The sequence below is a fragment of the Triturus cristatus genome, chromosome 3_2, assembly GCF_964204655.1.
Source record: "Triturus cristatus chromosome 3_2, aTriCri1.1, whole genome shotgun sequence".
In the NCBI taxonomy this organism is placed as follows: Eukaryota; Metazoa; Chordata; class Amphibia; order Caudata; family Salamandridae; genus Triturus; species Triturus cristatus.
Genome location: NC_140584.1, coordinates 450,756,641 through 450,784,302, shown reverse-complemented (window position 1 = coordinate 450,784,302; position 27,662 = coordinate 450,756,641). Strand labels below are relative to the sequence as shown.

Below are 27,662 nucleotides of genomic sequence, written 5' to 3'. Positions count from 1 at the left end.
CAAAGGAGCTATCAAAGGTCTCGCCATGTTGATAAACCCACTTTACTTAGATCCCTGTGTCACATATAGTGTCCAATGAACGTGAAAGTTAGGGCACAACCTAGAGGATAGTTAGGCAGACAACAACAAAGCAAAAAGTATTATTACATTGTAACAACAGCAGACCTCAACGTGAAGAAGTGCCAGATATAAGTAGTAAACACTAAACTTCACCATTACAGTAAATGTATCAGGCACATAGGTACACCTTTCTGCCAATAGCAAGAGGAAGAGCGAAGGTGTGGTATATACGAGCAACACCAGAATCACATATATATCATAAATAGCTTAGAATTTCTAGAGACAGAGATCAGTTTTTCTTCCTGGTGGCAGGCCTGTGTTGGGTTTCCATGGCTAGGCAATCTCTTTCATCCAGAAAAGCCTGCAGATCTTTATGATCAACAAAAATATGAAGCTTACCATTGACATGGACTCTAAATTTTGCAGGACCAGCGAAAGAGAATTGAAGGCTCGAGGTCCGTAGCCAGGGTCGAAGTGCCAGATAACCCTTCATGACAGTCACAGTTGACCTCCAGTAGTCCTGCAATATGTATAGTTTGTGCCCATTCCACATAATGTGATTGTTCTTACCTATGTAGTTCATTATCAACTCTCCATGCTAGTAGCATCAAGGCCTAAAGATAATCTGTCTTGTAATGGATTATTTGATGGGTTAAATGAGGGGACTCGGTTCGAAGTCCTTAATAAAGGACCGCCCCAATGCTTGTGGCAGCTACTTCTCCAGGAACAAGATACAAGAAATCGCTGACTCCTCCGTTCCTTGAGGTATGCTGAAAATGTGTACGTTTACTCTTTGATTTCTATCCTCCAACTCCGCAATGTCACCTTGGAGTGACTTAGAGGATACTTGCCTGGTAATGTCCTTGTTTGATTTGGTGGCCATGTCTTCCACTGTTTTTATCCGATTCTCTGCCTTAGTCACTTTAGTGATAATGGCGGTAATATCAAATCTTATGGCTCACAGTTCTAGTTGCATCATATCCGTGTTGGATTTTTGTTGATTTATCAAGCTCATGTCCTTCAGCTAGTTTCTTTGAGATCATGTCCATAGTACTATATATATCCCTTTTCCCTTAATTGGAGAGTTGAAGATGGAGGCTCAGCCTTGGAGCATTTAAGACTTGTTTTAGTGTCTTTTTTGGCCATCTCCGACCTCTGGAGCTATGGCCAAGGGCTCTCGCCAACCTTGGGGAGCATAGAGCTCTAAATCTGGACTTCAACTTTGTAGCCCTTTACAACTGGAATGGGGTGTAGATGAAACAAATGAGTAGGGCATGTTGCCAAAATTCATGACTCTCTTCAAGGAACCATAAATTGCACACCGCTTCACAGGGTGATAATGCAGTCAGTGGTATTAGGACAACCTGTCCTCAAGACAGCACTTCTAGGCTCTAATGATCAATCAGATGGGTTAAACGATTCAGGTGTTCTTCAATGGGATGAGAATGTGTGAGGGACAGAGACAGTGTCCCTGAGCCCTGGTGTTAGCTTGGGCCAAACTGTTGATTTTGCCTCCAGAACCTGAAAAACCTCAAATCAGGGGAAGCAGCCAACCTTATTAATGAAATGCTGTAGTCTGTGGCACTAATTATGTTATGCCATTCCTGAAGTGCCATATTATTGAGAATACCATGTGGTATGCTGGATATGTGCCATTCATTTGCTTTGCATGAACTATTCCTGTGCCACTCAAAATTCACTGTAAGTGTCCATGCCTCAAGTGTGTCTCAAGAATGCCAAGTGTTGCTGAAAAACTTAGATTTGTAAAAATGAAGTTAGAGCAAAAGCACCTCAGCCAAGTCAAGCCTCCCACATTTATGCCATGTGGGGCACCACCATTTAAGATCAGGCAAGTCATCTTAGGAGAGTCTTATTGCTTAATCTTGTTCACAGTGAGCTGCTGGGTTCTAAACATGCACCGAGGGACAAACTGGCTAAGCAAGCCTCAGGGAAAAGACATTGGGGCCGATTCACAGAACTAACTTAAGACAAAATCCTAAACTTACTACTTTTGGTATTCACAGAAGTTAGGAATTTGTCTTAAGTTTGTCTTAAGACAAACTTAAGACAGACTTAAGACAAACTTAAGACAAACTTAAGACAGACTTAAGACAGACTTAAGACAAACTTAAGACAGACTTAAGACAGACTTAAGACAGACTTAAGACAAACTTAAGACAGACTTAAGACAGACTTAAGACAAACTTAAGACAAACTTAAGACAGACTTAAGACAGACTTAAGACAAAATCCTAACTTAAGTCTGTCTTAAGTCTTTCTTAAGTCTGTCTTAAGTTTGTCTTAAGTCTGTCTTAAGTCTGTCTTAAGTTTGTCTTAAGTTTGTCTTAAGTCTGTCTTAAGTCTGTCTTAAGTCTGTCTTAAGTTTGTCTTAAGTTTGTCTTAAGTTTGTCTTAAGTCTGTCTTAAGTCTGTCTTAAGTTTGTCTTAAGACAAACTTAAGACAAAATCCTAACTTCTGTGAATACCAAAAGTAGTAAGTTTAGGATTTTGTCTTAAGTTAGTTCTGTGAATCGGGCCCATTGAATAGGACTGGTGGGTATGGAGCAGGGAATGCAGATCAGGGTGGCTCATACCGTTATCTTCATTGTGCCTGACCTTTCTTGAACCCAACCGCTATTTTGAAAAGAATCGCCACACACGGTGGCAGGTTATAAAACAGCTTAGCTTTGGGGGAGTAGAGTAATTCCTTTGTCTATTCTCTGAACTATATGGTTGCCCCTGGTGTTCCCCTAGCTCTCCATTTGGTGGCCTGAGAACCAACGTAGCACCATTATACATTCCCCGCCAACTGAAGCAGCAGGCTCAAGCCGCCATTTGCCTTGCCGTCCAAGCCAAACCCCTCCAAAAAACATTTGTAAGTATTATAGTAAAAGTAGGATGCTGCAAGTGTGGGTTACGTACTTACAGTAACACATTTGCAAAGTCAACCTTGGTTTAGAGGTTGCAGAGGGGAACAATGATGGTTAAACAAAGATTGAAACTTATTTGGCAAAATAAAAAGGAAGCCGAAGTATCTCTTTGGGCCAGACTTCTGTACGACATCAAAAATAATAATAGCGCGCAATTTTGGAAGAAGATTAATGCCCTATCTAACTCGCAAGGTCAGTGCATCAGCTCCAATGTCACAGAAGAAGCATGGATAACTTACCTCAAACCATACTTCAACAAAGAACAGATTCCCCAAATTGGCTTAAATAATCATGCGGCAAGAATGGAAATTCAACCATTCCAGCCAAACTCTAATGTAGAACATGGACAGAATTTCACAATTACAAATACCCAAGTCCGCAAAAGAATCTTGAAAGGCAGACGTTAATGAGCTCCAGGCCCAAACGGGATTCCCCCCATACTATTCAAACAAAATCCTGAATTTTGGGCTACAGTCTTAAAACCGATCTTTCACAGAATCCTGCAGACATCAACGGTACCATCATCATGGAGGGGCTCAATAATCTCTCCCATCTATAAAAAAGGCAATATGAGTGATCCAAAGAGCTATCGGTTGGTGGCACTTTTGGACAACGAAGCCAAATATTATGCCGGGGTACTCCTCCAAGAACTAACAACATGGGCCACAGAAATTAAAGCAATACCCTACAATCAAACCGGTTTCTGTAGCGATACGGGCACTGCCACTAACATCTCCGCCCTCTCATTAATGATAGACGCTGCACTTGTAATCAAACAGCCCCTGTACATCTGCTTCATTGATTACAGTTCAGCGTTTGATCATATAAACAGAAATATCCTGTGGCAAAAACTAAAAACGTTAGGTATTCCATCGCTGCTCCTAAAAAAACTAATCCTTCTGCATAGTAACACCTGGGTACAAGTAAAACTGGGGGCAGGAGACCATTTAACGAAAAAGATTAAAACAAGGGTGTGTACTTGCCCCGACACTTTTTAATCTATTTATGGCCGAGCTTTCAGTTCAACTTAATGGAAGCAATTTGCATGCCCCGAAGCTAGGAGGCTGTCAGCTATCTAACCTCCTGTACGCAGATGACTTAGTACTCATCAGTCGGACACCCATAGGATTACAACGCCTGATGGACATTACATCTCAATATTCAGAGACTCAGAGACCAACAAACTAAGCATTAATCAAGATAAAACAAAAGTTATGTGTGTAAATCACCGGAAAATAAAAATAAAATACAACTGGTACTTGCCAAAAGTCAAGCTTGAAGTCGTACAAGACTACAAATATCTGGGGGTCACGATTGACAATAAAGGCAATTACAAAGCACAATGCGAGGCAATAAAAAAGAGGGGTTTAACAACAGCTGTAGCATTAAGAAACCTGAAAAATATGACCGCTGGACCAAGCTTTCTCCCTCTGACCAAGGTGATACAGGCTAAACTGATTCCATCAATCACCTATGGAAGTGGAGCCATGAGAGGGAGGGATGCGGAAACATTGAACGGTACCATCGCAAGAGCACTGAGAATAATATACGGGCTGCCTGGATATACCTCTCCGGCACAAATGAGGCTTGAATTTGGGATACAAAGACAAGACCTGGCCCGAAAAGGAGCCTTTGTTAAAACCTGGTTGAAGATCATAAAAGGGCAGCCAGAAACGTTAAACTTCTATTTCTGGAGAGAAGTAGAATCTTCGGAAACCTGCCCAGCTGGACACTTTTTGGACACTGCATTGGACCAGTTGGGGTTACGGCAACTCTGGGCAATGTCGGGGACCATGGCAAGCTTCAAAAAAATTGTAAATAACATTATCAAAAAAGAATCTATCTTACAAGACAAAGCGGCCTTGACAGACCGCTCACATGGCTGGCTCACAATACAATCTTACAGTAAAGCGACTCCTCCAGCTTACCTTCTCTCTAACTTCTCCAGAACCACCAAAGAGAAGGTTTTGAAATTCAGGTTAGGCTTATTACCATCTGCATACCATCTGCCTCCGTGGCTGTGCCCTCCGAAGCCTGCAAAGTGCTGTCTCTGCGGGGAAGGAGAGGAGGACATAGTTTATATCATAACCATTTGCCGCGAACTGATGCAGGAGCGCCGGTTACTACTCAGACCTATTTTTAACAAGGACCAAATACGGTTGCGCAGACAAGCGGTGCTTGCAAGCTTCTCTGGCGAAGACATTCAACTAAGCTGCTGCCTGGTAAAATTTTTAACTGCAGCTGATCTCCGCTTAAAACAGTTACCGCCGGATTATCAAAGAAGTTGATGAGAACTAAGTTGGAGACGTCCTGTTAACCCTTTGCGTAATAACTGGAATAGCGCTTTAAGTACATAATTTCAAGCATTTTTGCACATGCAAGCCTCAAGGGAAAAGCATCAATCGGCTAACCATAGGATGTCTTTGCACAAATTAATGGATGTTGATGTGGTACTATGCACTTTAAACTTGCACCTATTTGCCTGCCCTCACTTTGTAGTTAAGACTCTGACAAGGGGGGTAATTTTTATCTCACAAACTGCTGCAAATCTCTGCAAACAAAAATGAGGAAACAGGACTATGGGCCACTAAGGTCGGGGGCGGTGATCTTTTCCGCAATTTTAATGTGTGTTTGTAAAAGTGGCTATCAGCCTTTTAAATCGATGTTTTATTGTTTATAAGAGGCCAACTTTTTGTAATGGTTTTAATTAACTACACAATAAACATATTACTTACTTACTTACACAGATTGAAACTGATATGTGTTTCACCTCTAGACACAAGGCTTGACCTTGGTCTCTCACCTTTCTTCTTATATTGATTATTGTAGATATGTGAAATGACATTAGCCATTATTCAAGGTCCCAGTTCTATGACATGCTGTGTCTTGAGTGGCTAAAGACTAGTGTCAGGTTTCTTTGAATGTGCTGGATACAAACCCTTTGAAATGTAAGTGGGCAGGAAACAGTTCTGCCCCCAAATATCCAGGCAGGATGGCCCACCTGTCCCCTATGTCTCACTGTCTGGGTGTAATACACTAACCCCAACAGCAGCGCGGTTTCCAGTAATGTGACCCAGGATACTGGTAGAAGGCACAAATGGCTAGGACAAGAAAATGCCAAATTCTTAAAAGTGGCATTTTCAGATATGACTCAAATCCAACTTTACCATTAAAGAGGACTTTGAATTTCAATTAATTTGAGTGAAAACACCATGGGGCAGATCTATATTGGAGATGCGCCACTTTTACGCCGCCGTTGCGTCACTTTTGTGACGCAGCGGCGGTAAAAACCCTGCACCACGTTGCGCCATATTTACATCGTGACGCATCTATGGAGATGCGCCACGATGTAAAGCCATGCGCCACGTAAAACCTGCGTCAGGTTTCACGTGGGCGTGTCGACAGAGGGGGGGGGGGCGTTCCGTCGCAGGAACGCCCCTGAAAAGTGACTCAGTCAAATCTATAAGATTTGACTGAGTCACTTTCCCAACGCTGATGCGCCAAAACCCTGCGCCTGCTTGAAGCAGGCGTAAGGCTTGACGCACCATGTTAGGGATAGGGTAGGTTGGAACAGTGCTGGAGTTGCGTCGCGCTTGCGACGCAACTGAAGCACTGCGCCAACCTTACGCCATTGGATGCATCACGCATCTGATTATTCCTGCGCCATGATGCGCCGCATTGTAAATGCAGCGCATCATGTGTGGCGCAAGGGTAAACTTGCGTGACGCATCATTCCTGGCGCATCCTTGCTGATTTGCAGGGATGCGCCAGGAAACATAAATCTGCCCCCATATTTCTATCTGCTCCCAATCAATCACTTTTTAAATGTAATAAGTTGGGCCTTACAGTGGCCTTGGAGTGGTGAAAAATGTCCTATGTTTTCAATACAAGGCACCCTGCTGTATGAGTTTAGAGGACCTACCTTAGGTGTGACATGTGTTTGGGTGCGAACAAAATATTTTTTGCCAGGTATAAATGGCAGTTTAAGGCAACAAAACATACTTCAGTGACAGGCATGAAACTACTAGTAGCATTTATTTAGCAGACCCTGGGTGTATGTAGTACTATTTGCTAGCGACTTACAAGTAAATTTAATGTACCAATTAGGTGTATGCCAAATGTACCATTTAGCACTGGTTAGCAGTGGTAAAGAGTGCAAAGTCCTAAAGCAAACAAAAACTAATTCAGCAAACCAGATGATTGAAGGCAAAAAGTTTGGGTGAATACCACACCAAGGATGTGAAGTCTAACATCATCACTGATACCATTTAACATGCCTTGAGTGATGTAATATGAGAGGTCATAAGCAACTCATTATGGGGGCGACAATTATAGTTAGCTCAGTAAATTATAACTAGCACAGTTCTGTTATTTTTTGTTTTTAAATGTTAATTCTTATAACATTTTATAACATTTCAACACCTAACTATAATGTGACTTTTACTTTTGTTTTTTAGTTAAAAAATATTTTATAGGTCTTCTGCTTCTCACAAAATGATGTATTTTTTGCCAAGTAACTTGCACTTTTTCTTATAGATCAAGGTTACGTGAATTGGAAATAAATCAGAATCTGAGGCTGGTTTTTAAAATGTAAAATATTCAATACACATCTACAGTTCTATCAGAAAATACTGTTGCAAGGCATGCCAGGTCCACATCCTCATGAGGTGACCTGCAAACTTGGCACATTAGAAAAAAATATTGAGTTAAGTATGAATAAATCCAAAGAATGTGAATGAGGTCCAGGGACACCATTTCTACATAGATAAAGATATTTTTGTAATTTAAAATGCCCCTCCCCCCCCCCCGAATATTTCTGTAGGCCGTGGACTCGCTTTCTGGGCCACAAATGTAACACTCTAAAGTGGCATCTGTGAACCATGGCTCTGAAAACTAGGCTTTGGGCTTGATACACTTAAGATGGTGGTCATGGATGGCATTCACTTTAATTAATTTTTGGGAACTTGAGGACCATGCCCCTCATCCTGCAATGTTTGCTGCAATAGTAATATAACTATTATTGTCAGCCAGTCATTGTTGTCAGGGCCTGTATATTCTAGAGTTTGCCCATGGACCTCTTTGGAGAAAAACAGGCAAGTTATACAACATTGTTAAGCCTTTAAAGCCCACCAAGCACACTCTATCAATGATTATATCCTGAGAACTACTGAAGGTATTTACTTCAAACCACTAAAGCCCACTTTCTGCGTAGGGATATCGTTTTGTGCCAAGCCTTGCTTACGTCCTTTCAACAGTGATATACACATGAACAAAAATTCCTATGGGAGCAAAAATAAAAAATCTTTTTCACCCATTTAACTTATCCCTATTCACAAAAATTGCCATGCCATACCTTAGCTGATGATGCTCTCCGATTGCCAAATTTGGTACAGAATCATCCACAGGAGCCGAGCCCTGTGCTCTATCCCCTGCCATCAGCAAACCCCCACTGTGTGTGGCCAAAGACCGTGCACAGAAGGGTTGGAGTGGATGGCATGGCTTGCATCAAGACACTCAACCCAACCCTCTACCATCAGCCAACTCTGCTGTGCACAGCCTTTGGCAATAAATAGTGGGGTCCAGCACACGACCTGGCTTGTGACCAGGCTCTTTGTACCACCCTTTGCAGTTAGCCTCACTGCATATGGCTTTTTCTGTGTGCTGCAAAATGTGGGTGCAAATCTTTGCCTGCATTCTGATCCTGCTCCTCCCCACCACCTGTAGCCTACTCCTACAGTTCACAGCCTGTGGACGTTTGCAAGAGGGGTCAGGATCAAGGGTGTAGTCTTTGCATGTAATCAGATACTTAAAGTATTTGCCTTTGTTTTTTATTAGCAGGAAACATTTGATTCAGAAGTGATCCATGAATCATCAAACTCTTGAGTCAGTAGCTGACTGACCTTGAAAAGTTCATGCAAATCAGTCTGAGAGAAAGTGCCTCTTAGTCATTTTGTGTATCACCCACATGATTTGTGGACTGATGCTGCTGGTTATTTGACTCTGCTAACCATTCCCCAGTGTCTGTGCCCAGGCCCTTAAAACATGTACAAACTGGCTAACTCCTAATTGGTATATTTAACTTTCCTACCAAGCTATAGTATATGGCGCCCATAATACACCCAGGTTGAATGTCACCTGTGAACCACTGAACTATTGTTCCATCCACTAATTTGACCAGGCAAACTTGATTCCAGGCCAGCCAATGCAACCTGACTTGTCAAAATATACTCTTTTTGACTGTAGAAAACCTTACTTTTACATATTAATAAGTCACCCCTATGTAGACTGTGCAGTCCACAAGCCGGGGTGCACAACATTTAAAAGTGGGGGTGTAGACATTTAAATGTAACATCCTTACAGTGACTAGCAGCCAAAAGCTATTTTCACATATTAATTATGTTATCTCTGCAATGGGGCCTGCTAGAAATAAGGCTAAAACACTATTTTTGATATTTATTAAAAGCCCAACTTTATGTTGGTGATGGATTTATTTTATATGTATTAAGAAAAAGTAACTTTTAAAACGTTACATTTTCCCTGCCTGAATCTCCTGGAGGGTAATTTGCATTAGCTCTTTAGCAGTGTCCCAGTGAGTACTTAGACGTGATAAAGTGTGAAAACTGCTCCCCGAGCAGAGACAATGGTCTTCATATGGAAACTCTAACCTAACTATGACTACACAGTTGTGAGTGCCACTGTTTTTGATTTTTATATACATATATTCAGTTATGGGCTGAAGTAAAAATATTAAAATATCTTGCAACATTAATCTATTTTCATTTTAACCCATGGTAAGGAAATAAGGGGAAATAGCCAAGTAAATTTTTCTTGAATTCATAATTATTCATGCTGATCTTTTCGGTGGCACATGCTCATCCCAGTAGCAGGGTTACTGACAAATGTCCCTTTTTGCATGGCCACTGCCATTTTTGCTGAATCTTTGCTGAATCTTGCCCAGTGTATGTACTCTGACCCCTAGAACATTTGGAATTGGCATATCCCTCACGGGCATGTTTAAATTTCCTCTAAGGTCATAGTATATGGTGTAGGACCTACACCCATGACATGGAAAGTTAAATGCCACCCGTGGACTGCAAAACATATTGTGTCATCCACCAGTATGCACAGGAAAGCAAATACTTCATTTAAAATAACAATAAAACATTCATGTGTAGGCCTTGCAGCCCACAACGTAGGGTGCATGGTATTTAAAAGTGAGAATTGCAGAAATCTAATGAGACCATGTACTTGCAGTGATAAGCCACAGCTATTTCCACTGTGAAAGGCTCTGACTGTTCTATTAGAAAGCTAGAGTACAGATTAAAACATTAATACTGCTACCTAAAGTTTGGTACCAGCTAGACAAATAACAACACTATTTCCATATTTATTAAAACCCAAATCAGTGGTAAGGTTAGATTTTTTGTAAAAGTTTGGGATCAGATACTTTTAGAAAGTTGATGTTTCCCTGCTTGAAATTCCTAACTTACACTACCTTTCAGCAGCTGTCCAGCAAGTGCTTGACTCTAATGAGGTGTGAAAACTGTTACCAGAGCAGGGACAATGGTCTGCGTGTGGGGGCATGTTTTTCTCATCAGGCTAGGAAGCCCAGCTGTGTTGGTCCAGGAACTTAATTAACTTCAAAGGAGCCATCCACTCTAATTAATTCACTTTCACTATTAATTTCCTATGTTCACAATTACTATTTTATAAAGCTTTTCATGTATTTGTATACTGGTGATATCAAAATAAAAATGCAAAATATTTGTTAGGAAAATATAGAATTAAACATGCACACTTTTCACATAAGTGGTTTTGTTTTAAACAATACATTTTTGTTATATGGTGTAATTTTAGCCACTACTGAAGATTACATGAAATATGTCTTGGTGTACTCATGAAAAACGGACTTGAAGGTGCTCTTGTGGATGCATAAAAGAAATATTAAGAAAGTGGAAGATGTATGGATTCCCTATTAATCTTCTGGAGTTAGATCTGCAAAACGTTGTGCAATTAGAAGTGCAGTGTCATATATAACAGTGTCCAGTGCACATCTTCCCTCTACAAATAAGAATACATGCATAGAAGTTATTTTAAGGAAGAGTGAGTTTTATGAACAAGGGTAACAAGCTTATACCTGTAACAGATTGCAAAAACAGAGATCTCACTTGTCTCTTATTCTAAAGTATCAGAAGCTGATGCAGTGGCATAACTGCAAATTTTACCCAAAGTCTGAACACCACAATGACAGGGTTATGATTCCAAGTGATCATAAAAGGTGAACTGAAACTACAGAAATTAAAAGCTGAAAAAACAACCTCAAAGAAAGGTTCAGTGGAATAATGTAAATACTCTGCATGTTAAGTGATTACAAATAATGACCAAACATCTCTAAGAATAAATCAAACTACCTCATGCTTTCACTGCAATTAATATGTTTTTTATTAAAATGCATACATATAACAACTACCCAAAATTAAAACAAGCATTTTACTTCTATCAAAGTGGTACATCACTTTACCTTTTCCAGAAAGAAACAAAACAACTCCATCCACTTAAAATCGCTTAACAAATGCTGAATGCACCACATGCAAAATCATGACCCTAAATCTCATTTTTTTCTATGAATCAGACCTGCATTGTAATCATGGTCCATTTGCAGTGCAAATTAAATTTCGATCCCAACTTCAAAGTGATAAACATAGAGTCTACAAAACCATGGTGAAGACACCTGCCTCATTAGGTGTTATGAATCTTGTGACATTGATCAAAGTTCCATGTCAATTTTAATCCCATTTTTGAAAGTCAATTGAAAACTCGTTCAAATGATGCCAAGTTCAAAGTAGGGAATTGTGTCAGGTTCAAAGTATTATGCAAAGCCAGGATCTTAGTGCAGGGTCTAATGTGCCATAAAACGTTATATTTAGAAAATTGTGCAATGCCAAATTCACAGTTCTTTAAAAGGTAAAGACCACAGTGCCAAAGATGACCACTGGGAGCCTTGTTCGGAGGCTGATTGAATTCTGAATTCATGGTGTGAGGTGAGTAGTGGCCACCCTACTTGCTGCTCACCAATTTCTAATGCTTTTGGTACCCAAAAGTCTGCAGGTGGTCAGTTTATCAAGGGGATCTGCACCGTCCGTGGGCCAGGAAGCAAATGTGTGTGAGCAGCACTAGTTTGAGCACTGCCCACAACAGTGTGGGCATCCCTGAGGCTTCAGTATTGATACCTAAGCTGGCCCTGCTGAAAGAGTCAAATTGAATCAAATAAACCTTTCTAGATATATTGTGAATAGGCACCTTATGTGGTATCTGCCATTTACACTGGTGATAACCCAGAGCAGCCAGGGCACAGCTCAATAATCCCACTTGATACATGTTAATACAAAGGTGCACCAACGCCATCCTCCAGAATAGAAAGAAATAATGGTGTGATATTGGGTAGTCAAGACATGTGCAGACTGACACTCATACAATAACTTACATTGCATCAGGCTCTAACTATTAAATGCACTTTCATCTGAAAATGATCATGTAAGAAAACCAGAATATATTCACCACATATTTCTGCACAGAGTAGGAGGTAATCTTCCGAGAATTTTCTCACTTTGGTAGGTTAAAATAGTATGCATACCTTATGTACCTACTGAATAAATATTTCCATTTTTGCTTGACTGCTCTTGAAGTTCCTGTTTTGTCTTCTACTTTCTAACCGTAATAGAGAAGTGTCCTGAAACTTTGTTACTTTTACCTATAATGTTTTTTCAAATCTTGCGTCTGTAGATTTTGTAAGGCTGATTTCTGAAATAAATTATAAACGTGGAGGCTAGAATTCGTTTTTCTACAAAGGAACTTTCTTAAAAAGCACCTATAGGTAAATTCTACATTTTGCTACATCAATAAAAATAGCATTTGTAAGATATCAGTTACTGGTTAGACAGAGCAGGGTGGAAGAGTCCTCTACCCTTGATCCCACCGTCAGATCTGAAAAACAAAATTGCGTCAAATATTTGTGACATGACCCATCAACCCTAACTCAGAAAAGAGAGCATAGGAAAATAGTGAAATTTGTGAAGATTAGCCCAATCAGAATTCTGTGGGTGAGAACGAATCAAACGAGAATGGTGGTATTAGAAACAACTGGACCATATAACTTTGGTAAAGAAAAGTGAAATTGAGAAGGTTGGCATACAAAAGGTGTATCAGTCAGGAGCTGGAAATAATTTCCCTCTCAATCAATATATTTGAGAGGAGTTGGCCTAACGGCTAGGGCGCTCGACCTCGGACCTGGGGAACTGCGTTTGAGTCTCAGTAATGATGCTGAACATCCTGTGATTCTGGGTAAATCACTTAATCTCCCCGGGCCTAACAAAAAATATGAATGTGTGTCCTCATGTAACGTAACTGGTGCTATGTAAAGCGCTCTGATACCTGATTGGATTTGGGTCAAGTTTGCGCTATATAACACTCTGCAAAAAAAAAAATATATATATATATATATTGACAGTTTTGTTATTAACATTTCTAATTTAGAAAAGCTCTTCTGGCACAACAGACTGAAATCTCCACCCAGGTGGATGAGGGGGTATGACTTCAGGGAAGTGTTCACATTTATGGCATAATATTAGTCTACAAAATAAACCAGACTGCTCACTGGGGGGTGAATATCAATTAGTTTCTATGTGGGTTTTAATTGCCATTAACTTTGAAAGCATTGCCAGCTTGAATAATGCCCCATGGATGGCATCTAACAGGGCACATACAGCACCACTGATTTGTAGATTTGATTTCCTCAAGAAAGTGTCTGGTATGAGTTCTTAAACACTTAAGAAAAGTAAAGAATTTAGTTATTTTTCTCAGCTTTGTCTGTGTCTGTATCCATAAAGAAATATATCACCTGGGTTAACTAAAACATGGGAATCTAACTCTACATGAAATCCTGGCTTTCGTTTTCAAAGCAGAACAAATAATAAGGCACATGCCACCCAAGGCTCTAGTAAACTAAAGCTAGTAGGTGAACACTATTGTTAATAAATCTGATGATTTATACAACTATACAGGTTTGATGGAAGAAAGAGTTATGCAAATTGAAGGTGTTGCCACTTAGCAAGTGTAAAGTATAGGAAGTGCTGAAGTTTAGAATCACAAATGAAGTACTTAGGAGCTATAATGTGTTGGTGATCATGAAGACGGGGATGTCAGATAAGCAGTGGAGATACTTACAAATAACTAAATAAGGACCAACAAAGGTTTACCCCAAAATCTGGATACCCCAAAATTGACCTCATTCCTCATACCTTTATCTCACCCAGTTCACTAGATCGGAGATAGTGGTGGACCTTAATTTCATGAATCACTGGGCCCCTGCGATAAAGCACCTCCCCGAATCTCAAATTAGCGGAATAAAACAGCTCATTAACTAATAGGCTTCACTCAATAAATGAGTACGAGATTAATGAAAATGTAAAGGGTTTTATCACAAAAAATCAAGCTTTAAAGAGTCAATGCCATGAAGGCTCTCAAATGCAAAAGTTAAAAGCTAATACTGTTGGACCTGGGCCTCTATGCAGGGTAACGCCCAAACATTTTGCCTTTACCCTTCACTTTTTTGCTAAATTTGTTTTTGTTGGCCTTAGGACTCTGTGCACTTTACCACTGCTAACAAGTGCTAAAGTGCTTGTGCTCTCTCCCCAAAACATGGTTAAGTTGGTTTATACCGAATTGGCATATTCAGTTTACTTGTATGTCTCTTGTAGATGGGTATACCATATACCAAGGGTCTTTAAATTAAATGCTACCCTTGGGCCTCCAGAAATTATTGTGCCACCCACTTAGTAAGCACCTTAAAGCATGTCTCAGGCCTGCCACTGCGGCCTGAATGCAGTTTTAAACCGTCATGTCGACTTGGCATTAAAACCCCCTTGTCAAGCCTAAAACATCCCTTTTATTATATACACAACACCCCTAAGGTAGGCCCTAGGTAGCCCATAGGGCAGGGTGCTGTGTAATTAAAAGGTTGGGCATGTATATTTAAGTTTTACATGATCTGGTAGTGAAAAACCACTAGATTCATTTTTCACTACTGTGGGGCTGAACTTTGGGGATTCCCTATTGCATTTCATAAGTTGTAATTTTCAATTGGGAGTAAGTAGCTATGTCATGTTTGGTATCTATGAAATTGTGATGATAAACCCTCTTTAATGTTAAGGTCAGATTTTTCATTAACATTTTTAACATGGTAGTTTTTTCCGAAAATGGCCATGTTCCTGCCCTTAGTCCTTTGTGTCTGCATCCATCTTGGGTCACATAACTGGGTATAGCTGACAGTTAGACTTGGTGAATTTCTCCCAGACAGTCACACAATAGAAGCATTAGGTATGCCTGAATGGGCCATCGGCTGGAAGGATGGGGGCCGCAGCTGAGTACAGTCCCACTTACAGCTGAATAGCCTGTGCTCTGCCGTCACTCAAAGGGCCTAATGACCCTATATTGTTGCTGCAGCCAGCTTGGAGCCAGGGTAGGATAGGAGGGAAATATCTAGCACTTCAAAGACGCTGTCTTGAAGCTTCTCCCACCTTCCACAACCAGGACACTAGGGTATAAATGTAGGACCTCAAATACCAACTCTTCAGTACACTATTGGACCTGTGCATACTCTGCCAGGAAGAAGAACTGTTGTGCTGTTGGGAGGACTGCCACTCTGTTGGACTGCTGCTCTGAAGGACTGCTGCCCTGCTGGATTGATCCCCTGTTGCCCTGCTATTCTGCCACCCTCTGCCTGAGTACAAGGACTGGATCTTCATCTGTGCCAGGACCTCCAGAGTGACTTACAAGGGCAAGTTTGCTGGCCTCCTGTTCAGTGCCAAAGGGACACAAAAGACTTCCGCTGTCTTGAACCTGGACCCAGCCTGAGTGAGACCTGCCCACCCAAGTGGTGCCCCTCCAGTCCTGGACCCTTGGAAGTGGTAATAAAGGTGCCCAGAGAGCCAAAATCCAAAACAGTGGACTTAGACAAATTTTGACTCAGAAGTGTTGTGAGATCCAGGAGGAGACCGGGACCAACCTGGTCACCAATGTGTCCGAGGTACATTGCCATTCAGATTGACTTAGCAGCTTCTCCCACTGATTTAGGACCAACCTGGTCACCAATGTGTCCGAGGTACATTGCCATTCAGATTGACTTAGCAGCTTCTCCCACTGATTTTTTCTCCCCAGCAGTAAATCTTTTTCAGTGTTCCTTCACCAAAGGGGTATCCGGCCTCGTGGAATAGTCTTCGGCTACCGCCCCCTGCCTCGTCCCGCTGGAGATTTTTTACTTCCATTTCTGAGACCAAGTTCAAACATAGAAATCTTCACCGCGGCTTAGGCCTAAGGCTATCCGATGACGCTCCCTCCTTAGACACCTCCAGCAGCCTTGCCCGGATGAACTCTACCTTCTCATACACTTTTTCTCTGAATTTCTTCTAAGTACGAATGTAATTGCTGACCGGGGCTAATCCACTTTCCTTACCTGAACTATGCTCCATCGTGGTTGGACATATTTTTTTACTTTGACCCGGCCTCGAGTAACTAGATGTCCCTGGTTGGAGCTTTGATCTTTTAGGCACTAGTTTCTACTAAAAACTTTTGAAATTCATAACTCTGGTTCATCTGATTGGATTTTTGTAATTTTGGTGTCAAATAATGTATTAAAATGTACTCTATTTTTATTATTGGTTTGGTATTTTTCTTGTGTTGTGTTTTCACTTTATTGCTGTTTGTGTACTGCATACATACTTTACACATTGCCTCTAAGTTAAGCCTGACTTATTTTTGTGCCCAGCTACCCAGGGTTAAGCACAGGTTTATTTAGTGACTTTTTGTGGTTCACCCTGCAAGGGATTGTAGCTGTTGCTTGACCAGGGCTCACACCCCAGTCAACCAAGAACCCAATTTCTCCCAAATGCCAAATCAGAAAATATTTTGGTGCATATTCTCAAGGACTTATCTCACTTTATTGCAGCCAAAGTGGCAATAGATTTATCGCCCTAGTCACAAGATGGTACTAACAGCCGATATCGCCAGTTTCCTGTGATAGCAGCTGCAAAATACATCGCCACGGATGACACCGACAACTAACGCTAATGAGATGCAGAGTAGGCGTTCCCGTGCCGCAACAACACCCCATCGCAACATTCTCAACGACCAACCAGATCGGTGATGAGATCACAAAACATGCGATAAGGCGCGTTAGCAGCAGGGAATTAACACCTGCTCTTTCCTGGTATTAAGCCAGACGATAACCTGCACCAGAAATGGGAGCCCAGCCCACAGCCACACCAGAAGAACAACAGATGCCATGGAGCTACTGATCATGAAACTTGGAGCCCCAAGAGGGCCACAACACCCACCGCCACCACCCCAGGCCCCCCACCCCCTTTATCCCCCCACCCCCTCCCCAGACTACCACAGAGGCAGCGCGGACACAGAAAGCGGACCTTCAGAAATGCACCAGCCGCACAGACTTAACACCAGCGCACTACAGGCTCGAAAGGACAACCATCCTCACCCACATTGCCCACAGGCTGACGGTACCAACACAGTGGACAACCAACATCCCTCCGCAGACAAAGCTGCTGGTTGTGCTGCACCTGTTGGCCTCTGGGACCTTCCAACCAACAACTGCCAGAGTCAGAGGAGTCTCACAGCCAGCCCTATCCAAGTTCCTCACACGTGTCTTGGATGCCATCATCAGCTTGGTACACCAGCACCTTTACTTCCCACACACTGCGCATGAACAGATGGAGACCAAGAAAGGAAACTACGCCATAGCTGGCTTCCCGCACGTGTTGGGGGCAATCGACTGCGCACTTGTACTCCTTGTGCCCCCTGCCGCCAATGCACACAATTACCTCAACAGGAAGCATTCCATCAATGTGCAGGCAATAGTGGACCACCGGGGACTCTTCACCAATGTCGTCGCCAACTACACAGGCAGTGTGCATGATTCCTTCATCTTCCAACAGTCCATCATCAACCAGCACTTTGAGGCTGGCATATATGGAAATGCAATACTCGTCAGTAAGTACCAACTGAACACACCACACAATTCAACTCCACCAACATACAACTCCTAACTCTGAGAATGCACCCATTACAAAATCACATACAAAATGACAAACAACATGCCCACATACCAGACACGATAACACAACTTAATGTGGTAACCTGGGCTAGCCATGTACACAAGCCATCAACGGCATGGCACCTCAGCCACACAATAGCAGAATGTGGGGAGAGGTGGAAACCAGGCATGTGCGAAGGAGGCAAGTGACCCATGAATGAGAATGTACACAATGCCAAGTGTGGCGTGGATGTGCTGGACACTTGAGTATGCAGACCACAGACATTTCCATGTTGACATACACTGCTGCTGTTTTGAGTGTAGTGGACAGTGGATGCAACCATGTTACCTCAGCCAGTGGGGAAGATCGTGGAAATGTAGCTTGTTACGTCCCCCCTTGTAAGCGTGAGCGGAGTGGACTGGCCCAGCGTACGCCAGGCTAGCGTAGGGGTGTGAATGAAAAGCACGTTCCTCTGGGCGTGGTTCTCTTACGGAATGGCCAACATGTCTGCCAGGGCGGCACCTCTCACCCCGCCACGAGGCCGATGCCACGAGCGGTGGTGCCTGCGATCCTGTGCTCCTGCTGCACCCCAGGCTGCTGGTCCCCAGACCCGTCTTGGCCGCCCCTGTGCACCCAGGCCTCACTGCTCACCTGCCGACACCGGCGTGTGTCAAAGAGGGCCCACCACGTGCCGGTGCAAGCTCCCAGTCTGAGGCCCGCGACCTTGGCAGCCTCTCAGACCATCGCTGGCCCCCGCGACACAGGCCCCCAGCACTCCTTTCTCGTTGACGTACTCCACTGCTGCCTCTGGCCTACACTACTGTCTAGTAGGTCCCACATTTGGGACTGAGTCTTGATATCATAATGGCCGAGTTCATATATTAATGGGACGTTTGATATTACTGTACTCCCTTCGATGTGGTGCCACCAACTCTGTGCATAGCATTCCAATGACACGTGTCTTGTGTCTGTGGTCCCTTGCTGACTACTGCCTTCGGCCTACACTGCGGTCCAGTAGGTCACACATTTGGAACTGAGTCTTGATTTTTCAAGGGCCGAGTTCATATCATTGTACGCAAAGAGATGAGTAAGAGGAAGATGCGGTTCAGTCCGGAGGAAAAAAGGATCATTGTTATGGAGGTGATCGAACACCACCGACAACTGCTCTGGTGCCACTAACTGTGCATCGCAAGCCAACGACACGTGTCTGTGGGCCCCTGCTGACCGCTGCCTCTGGCCTACACTGCGGTCAAGTAGGTCACACATGTCTTGATTTCTTTATGGCAGAGTTTATACCATTGGACAGGCCTCATAGCAGACTGCATCCCCTTTCAGCTCTGGTGCCACTAACTCTGTGCCCCGAAATTCATGGACACTCTCTGGTTGAACTTTGGTGGCGTCTGAGTATATGGCCTGGGGGTTGTCTTCATCATCATGTAGCTGATACTGTCTTGGTGTTAAAAATTAGTCTGTAGCATTTATCTCCTCCATATTGCCTGTTTCTGCTTGATTTTGCCCTCTGCATCATGCCCTAGAAGAACACCTTCCACTGTCCCCCGAAACACTCCACGACATTCACCTTCGTCATCGACAAGGACCCCCTCAGCTCTCGTGGCCCTACCTTAGTGCACCGCAAGTCACCGTGGCGGTGTGCCTGTGCTGGCCGAAGTGCATCTGGGGCCACTAACTCTGTGCAGCTCATGTCATGGACCCTGTCTGATTGAATATTGGATGGCCTCTGAGTCGATGGCCTGGGGGTCATCAACACCCTGTGTCTGTGGCCTTGCGCTGATCGCTGCCTCCGGCCTCAACTACGGTCCACCAGGGCTCACACATCAAATCGAGTCCTGACCTGCCCTGACGACGCAACACCGCTGGCTGCACACGCCACCACCGCCAGAACCACCTCCAACCAACAACTGCCAGAGTCGAATGAGTCTTGCAGCCAGACTATCAGAGTTGCTCATACCTGTCTTGGATGCCATCATCAGCTTGATACCCTGCTCAGCTCTTCAGGTGCCACTAACTCAGTGCACCACCACTCATGGACCCTTTCTGATTGAGTTTTGTGCTGTGGGCAGCTAACGCAACAATGTTACCTCAGGAAGTGGGGAAGACCTGGGACGATGATGAGGAAGATGGGGCAGATGTAACACACCCCACTGCAGCTGCAGCAGGAATATCCCGAAGGGACACAATCCTAGACAATTTCTTCACATGAGCACTCTCAGCTCTGGTGCCCCTACCTCAGTGCACTGCAACTCACAGACCCCTCTGATTGAATATTGGGTGACCTCTGTCCTTGTTCCAGCTACAACCATGATGCTTCGCAGTTGTTTGTGTTATGTTGGTGTTTTCTGTTTCCGCTTTAATAGTGATCACTGTTCAAGTTGTTGCCAGCACCAACCACTCCCTGAGGGTAGGCACACACCCACCCCACACCCATCCAGCAAAGGCATCACTGGTCAGGTGACCCTGGTAATAAAAAGTGGCCGGGCGCACGTGCCCGTAGCCAGTTCAACTAACTATCAAAGTGTGTCCGTGTCCTCATTACGTATGCATGATGGCCCCGGGCCCTACCACATTACATTGTGCTGTGTACAGCAGATGCAACCATGTAATCTCAGGCAGTGGGTAAGACCTTGGAAATTGTTGTCCTGCCCTTTATATGTAAGAGGAGTGGACTGGGCCGGCGTACCCAAGTCCAGCGTAGGGGTGTGAATGATTATCCCAGGGCTCTGGGCGTGGTTCAGTACTGGAAATGTGCAAATGCGTGTGGCTCTGTCGCAGTGTGGGTGTCCGTTGGTTAGTGTAAGTGGTCCCTGGTGGTAATTAGACACCTACGTATGTGATCTAGTTCGGCTGCCATGAGGTCGAACTCTACCCGCACCTGTTCAGCCACCTCCTTCTGGCAGTCTAACACCTGGCCTTGAAATGCGATGTGTGCTTCGGTGAGGTGCTGGGAGCCAACTGTGGTGGTGGGTGCTTCCTGCTGTGTGGTCTGTGCAGGGGGTGGGGTCTCCTTGATGCAGCTGCGCTGTCGTGCTCCTGGAGGTGGGTCGCCTAAGATGTCCATGAGCTGTGTAGGGCGTCTGTGTCGAAGGTGTGGAGGTCCTCTTCATTATCACTGATGAGGTGTTGATTGGCCCTCTGCAATGTGAAGGAGAGATGCATTTTAACATTGTGCTAACATATATGTTTACGCATTGTTCAAGTTTACATACAGACTGCATGACAATGTACATTGTGACTGTTTGGGAGGAGCTAACTATTTGATGCGGGACAGTGGACATTTGAACTACATCACGGATGTGAGGTTGTACACATACATTTTCATCTCACAGTTTCCTGCTATGCCAGATGTGATTTGCCAGTTTCTACGCACAAGCGGAAACAGTTGTGTCCTCTTTTCTGTAGTAAAAGTGTTGCACTTTGTACCACATTGTCGTCAATGTTGATGTGCTGTTAGTGCTATGTGTGTGTGTGCTGCATTCTGGGAGAGTCGCCCCTGCAGCTGTGATTTTGCCGCCTCTTATCCCTTTGAGGCGGTGTGCCTTTGACTTCGGTGCTTCTACAGTGCTGAAATGTTGCAGACTTTGTTAATTTTGGCTCTTGTTCGTATTTTGGACTCTTGGGCATGGTTTATCCGCAGATGTGTTGTTGACGTCAGGGGTTGTTTGTGCACGTGGATGTGTCAGAGTGTGACGTGCTCCTTTCCAGATGTGTTTCACACTCAGCCACCTCAGTGTTTTGCGTGCACCATGTCATGATAATCAGACTGCAGCCATGCTATTCGTCATGCAGTGTCACTTGCAATGTGGGTGTGGCTCACAGACATGCAGCTTTGCTGGTTTTAACACGTGTGCATGGGTTGGTTGTGAGATTGGTGCTGTGTGGGAAGGAACCCCTTTGTGCCCATAGTGGACGAGGGCCTACTTGCTGTTTGTATGTGTGCTGCAGTGTGCCCAGGGGATCAGGGACATGATCCAGAGTCATTGTGCGTGTGCAGTGTGCTCTACTCACTTGTGCAAGTGTGCCATTGTGCTCATCTCCCCCCGTCCCCCCAGTCCCTGGTCGGTACTCACCCTGTTGATGTTGTGTCAGGTCATGTTGAGCATTGTCCGGATCCCCAACTCCTGACTGTGGCCACCATTTTCTTCATGTCATCCAGCTCCTGGTGTGCCGCTGCACCCCCACCTCCAATCTGCGTTGTTGCTTTCATGTTGGCATCGAGTTTCTTCTTGGTTTTGCCCTTCACATCATTCCAGCGCCTCTTGACCTCTTCCATTGTCCTTCTCAACGCTGCAACTGCATTCACATGGTGGAAGATGGTCTGCCATATTTTTGTCTTCATTGCCAATGATACGTTGGAGGTGACGAACAGTTGGTGGTAGTGTTCGTTCACCTCCGTAACGATGATCCTGTTTTCATGCGGACCGAACCGCGTCTTCCTCTTCTCCTTGGCCTTCCCCGACCCCAAGGTTCCTTGCTGGTCATCTGTGGGGCTTGTGGGGTTCGCGTTGTCCTCTGCACTTGGTCCGGGTGCATCCATGGTGCTACGCAGTTTATTTATTTTTGTTCTGCTTTTATAGTGCCTTTTCTCGTATGACGCATGGGAATTGCAGGCGCGTCGCTGGTTATCGCTGAATTTTGTATCGCGATTTGGTGTTATTTTCCCGCGATAGACGGCAATGTGTAAAGTTGCGCTAAGCTAATTTTGCGATAATTATCACACATTCTTGAGAATATCCCCCCTTAAGTCTTAGTAGCAAAATCAGAAATAATTTGGCAGCATCCCTAGTAGAATAGGAAAGTCACCTCTATCACCCAAAACATCATGGCGTTCTTATGCACATTACTTTACATTGTGGTGTGAGTGAAAGTATAATTTCCTAAGCAAATATGAACACAAGAATAATAAACATCATAACCTTAACACATATGCATCCTCCAAGTTCTTTGAATAATTATTCAACACCTTCCATGCTAATGCCATCCGGAGATGCTCAAACAAATATGAAACATTTCACAATAAGACTTTCTCTTAATGATTAGGCCCAGTGAAGGGACGGTAAATATGGATACTTTCTGTAACCTTACATCCGCACCATGGAATATTCATTGTAAATAAAGCAATGAAAATAAACGAATATGACCTCAGTTGAACTGTGTGCTGTGGAGTCTATGAGAAGTGGACATGCATGGGGAGGGGAGCAGCAGTAAATGGTATCCATCTTGTTCAAAATGTCTTTTAAGACAGAAATGTGACATAACTAAAACATATTAATGAAAACACTTCTATGCATCATAATAAGAAATCTTTTTCAATTGTAATTATATTAATTCAGTTGATATATGTTAAACGATGTGTAAAATCACCATTAATTAATGCACAAAATGCTAATTCGAAAAACTTACACGCCTGCTAGGGCCGAATGTGAAGGACTTGACCTGTGGGTAATTGCATGTATTGGGTTCCCTGTTCACTGCCAAAGCAAGTACTAAGGCTGGGTGACTTATTTTGCTTTAAGATCACAGCAAAAATGACATAATATGACCATTGCAAAAAAAGGAGCATATTTTTATCAGTCAGGTTTTAGTTTCTAATATTTCCATTAATGTGAAGTGTAGTGTGGGTCCTGATAGCTGAATTGAAACAGACTGAGTTGCAAGGTCACAATGTTATGCGAGTTATACTCCTTGACAATAGTTCTTTTGTCTTCTAGGGACTACCATTAAATCATTATTGGATGCCGGCGACCCCCACTATAAGCAATTTCTATGATTTGAAACTCAAACACATTGATACTGAAACAAGTATATATCAAACAAATGCATACATTATGGAATATTAAATTTCAAGGTTGGAGAGTTTCAAAAAAAAATTTTTTTCAAAAAGACATAGCAATCTGCGAGCATATCATTTTGACTTTATGCCGAAAATTCATGCATTTGTTTTGGTGTATACCAGTGCTTCAAATGAGGCCACTAATAGTTCATTCTAGATTCGATTTGCTGTATTTGCACTGCTCCCACAAGTCCATGTAAGGATTCCAAAATCACATTTAGAGTATTTCAAAAATTTCGACATTTTTATGATACGTATATTATTAATCTGTTAATATCATTTCATTTTCTGAACTGTAGCGAATGGCTTGAGAAGTACTGAACACCCACAGATTAGGAATCACTGGTTTAAGGACTTTCCAGAAGTATATAAAGTGCACAGTATCTAAAGGAGATCTCAAGCTGCTGAGACTATTAATTTTCCTTCTCTTTTTTCTCCATTGCTTAACTGCTGTCATGTAATTTGTCTTTTTTCTATTTTCCAACTTTTTTATTTTGAGTAGGAGGTCAGGTCAATCTTTGCTACGTTCAAATACCTATATATGGTTAACACTGTTAGCGTATTCAGCCTGGGACAGGCCATCTTTTGCGGACAGATTCTCTGTTAAGCATGGAAATTGAGTGGTGGTGGAGAGCTTAATATGTTCTCAATGACAGAGCTCTCCAGATTTGTGGTTATGGTGGTTTGGGTTCATGAACATTTGGGAATTCATAGAAAAGAGCAAATAGTTTCAGATGGAGTGAACCAATGGAGTGGTAGTTGCTGTCTAATCTAGAGGGCAAGTATCTTCAGACTCTGTAACAAGGGTGGGAAAGTTCAGGTCAGTGATCTGGTGTACATGCATGATATTGAAGAAAAAGTACAGTAGTGTCACACAACAATGTGTTTTACTATTTGTATAATATATAAACTGCTGGTGTAGATCTTAACTTTCTTTTGGTGAATGTGACTGATTTAAGTCATTTTACGTACTATACACAGAAGAGAAGCTGATCTTAGTCTAGCGCAGGAAACTTACATTTCATGAGATTGTAGAAGTGCTTTTGAAAAACACGTCTGTTATTCAGGATAGTTATTATTCTATCCCCAGTGATGGAAAGGCAATGTTGATTGGAAAAACTTGTCACCTTATAATATTCATGGCTTTGGTTTGTATAGTTAACTACTTTGCCCCTATTATTGACTATCCTTTCTCCTTATATAAGGCACTCAGCAGATTCACTATAATCCCACCTATATTATAGGTTTGCTTTTATTTGGAATTGGGAGATTAGATTGTATCACAGCAATAATATGAAAAATTGGAAATGACCAATTCACCTCATATCTACAAAGAGACACCCACTTCTTGTCTGACATATTTCACAACAGAAATTCATCATATTAACATAGGTTTGTGGTTGAGAAGATAAGAACCTGATTCAGTGGTTAATTTAGGGTTTGGCGGAATCTGGGAACTTCTGCAAATCATTGGTTCTTACTTCCTGCCAAGCCCGCAATTTCCACTCCTCAATTAGAGTCTGCCTCAGGTGGGTCCATCAATAGAATCAACCTGAAACAAGCCTGTACACCACAAGTCTGCTGTCTAATGAATATATCAGAAACCCCAGTCTACTTAGAGCAGAACTTCCAACACTGTTTTTTCTGCCCTTGACCTACATAATAGGCACAGTAGTAGGAAAAAGGAAAATAAAGACATGGCATCCACACACAAGAAGGATCCTCCCTATAAGTCAAGGCAGTTGAATAATGTGTATTTTTGAGCCAGTCGTTTCAATTTTTGGTGTGTATCAAAAATTCAAACAAATGCAGAAGACTACTATGACACGGCGGCCAGCCGACATTGCAAGTTTTGAAAAAAGTGTACCAGCCATGTAGGAAGGAGCACTTTTGTCAAACTAATCCCTTCTACACTGATGGGTACCGCTTGATAATTCACAAAGTCCTCTGCTGGACCATCGGAGTGGGCAAGTAGACTCGCTTACAATGCTCCACTCATTGTTTTCTGTGTCACATTGGAAATGCATTAGAAATGCCAGTACAGAATCTAGTTTATTTCACATGTGTAATCACTTCATAGCAGTGTTCTAGCATCAGATCTTATTTAAGATTCTAACTGTTTAATTGTCTTATGTTCTATTTATTTTCAGGTGAACATAGTTTCCTGTGACGGGAAGTGCCCATCTGCCAGCATTTACAACTATAACATCAATTCATATGCCAGGTTTTGCAAATGTTGCAGAGAACTTGGGTTGCAAAGACGAGTTGTGCAGTTATACTGCAGCAGTAACTCAACATGGGTCAACTACACCATTCAAGAACCCACAGACTGCTCTTGCCAGTGGTCATAAAACAGTGAAAAAGGACTATACATTGCACTTGTGTAAAATGTAAATTATAATAAATGTGATAACGTTATTTTTCACCTTTAGAACATAAAGTTGCAGCAGAAATAGGAATTGCATAAACATTTATTTTGTCAATGCCATTTATACAAGTATTGTTCTAAACAAATAATTTGGATGTTTTCAGAAATGCTGGTTTTCTAAATATGTGCCAACGGTATACAGGAAAACGAGACAGCTAGGGTGAAAAGGAGAACAATGGCAACGGTAACTTTGCCTAATTTTTGCCATTTTGTGTGTATCATATCATATATTAAAATGCAGTAGGCCCCTCTTCAGCTTCTATTTTCATTTAATTTAAGATAAGGTTCTTCTGATAGTCTTGATATCAATGCAAGAAAAACACAGAGTATTCAATATCAATTCCAACTGCATGATAAATGTTAACAGTTTAACAGATACACATATGTACATATAAGTCATACTCTGCTGCCTTTAGATTTACACATAACGCAAAGAGGCATGCATGCACCCACAGCTAAGACCACGCAGGGTGTATCAGGGAAATGTTTTATCTGAGTAATTTTGTATTCTGGACTGGGACTTGGCACCACTTAGTGGAACATTTCAAATTGCATAAAGTCGTATGCCAGTAGTGGAGTACCGAATGAAGCCAGAAGAGCAGGACACTGTGGCAAGGAGAACTGAAGAATGAAGTAAAATCGTGTTATTCTTTGTGAAATAAAGTATATTATCGATCATACCTTTCCTCACTGGGTCAAGATGGAGGATCATTCCCATCACTGAACAGATGCTGAAACCAAACATAACTTGTACACGATAATCTAGATTTTTGCTATAGTACTTAGAAAGGTCTCACAATTTTAGGAAATAGACTTATATTTATTTTTAGAATAGTACACACAAACTGAATGGCACACCTCATCATTTCATGGAAATAGACGTCATTTGCGAAACCCATTTTTGTATTTTGTTACAACCTGATTGTAATTTGTGTTCATTTTCTTGAGACTATAAACCGTACCATTAAAGAGGATGACTGCCATGTATTTTTCCAATTTACTATTTTGGCTTGTCACTTGTGCTTACAGTAAAAAAAAACACGAACAATAATACTGTTAAAACAATGTCAGACTATTTAACAGTGATTTCCCCAAAAATATTTAAAACGTTTTAGAACTTTTATTCTAATTAATAAATAACCTGTTATTGTTCCTTTCAGAGAAATTTACTGGAGTTTACTGGAAATCTGTTTTATTTCTTTCATGTATTATGTTATATTGGAGACATTAGTGTCACTGTAGGTAGCAGGGGAACCCTCACATTTTACACCTCAAATTATTAGCTAAACAGCAC

General features: G+C 42.4%; 1 protein-coding gene across 1 annotated transcript in view; it reads left to right on the top strand.

Annotated features, from left to right (window-relative positions):
- The window catches only part of OTOG (otogelin), a 1,045,291-nt gene extending 1,018,024 nt beyond the window's left edge, over positions 1 to 27,267 (top strand). Inside the window, exon 56 of the mRNA XM_085647044.1 lies at positions 26,091 to 27,267. Coding sequence (XP_085503170.1) covers positions 26,091 to 26,291 — 201 coding nt within the window. The 3' untranslated portion in view covers positions 26,292 to 27,267. The remainder of the gene's footprint in view (positions 1 to 26,090) is intronic.
- The last annotated feature ends 395 nt before the right edge of the window (positions 27,268 to 27,662 follow it).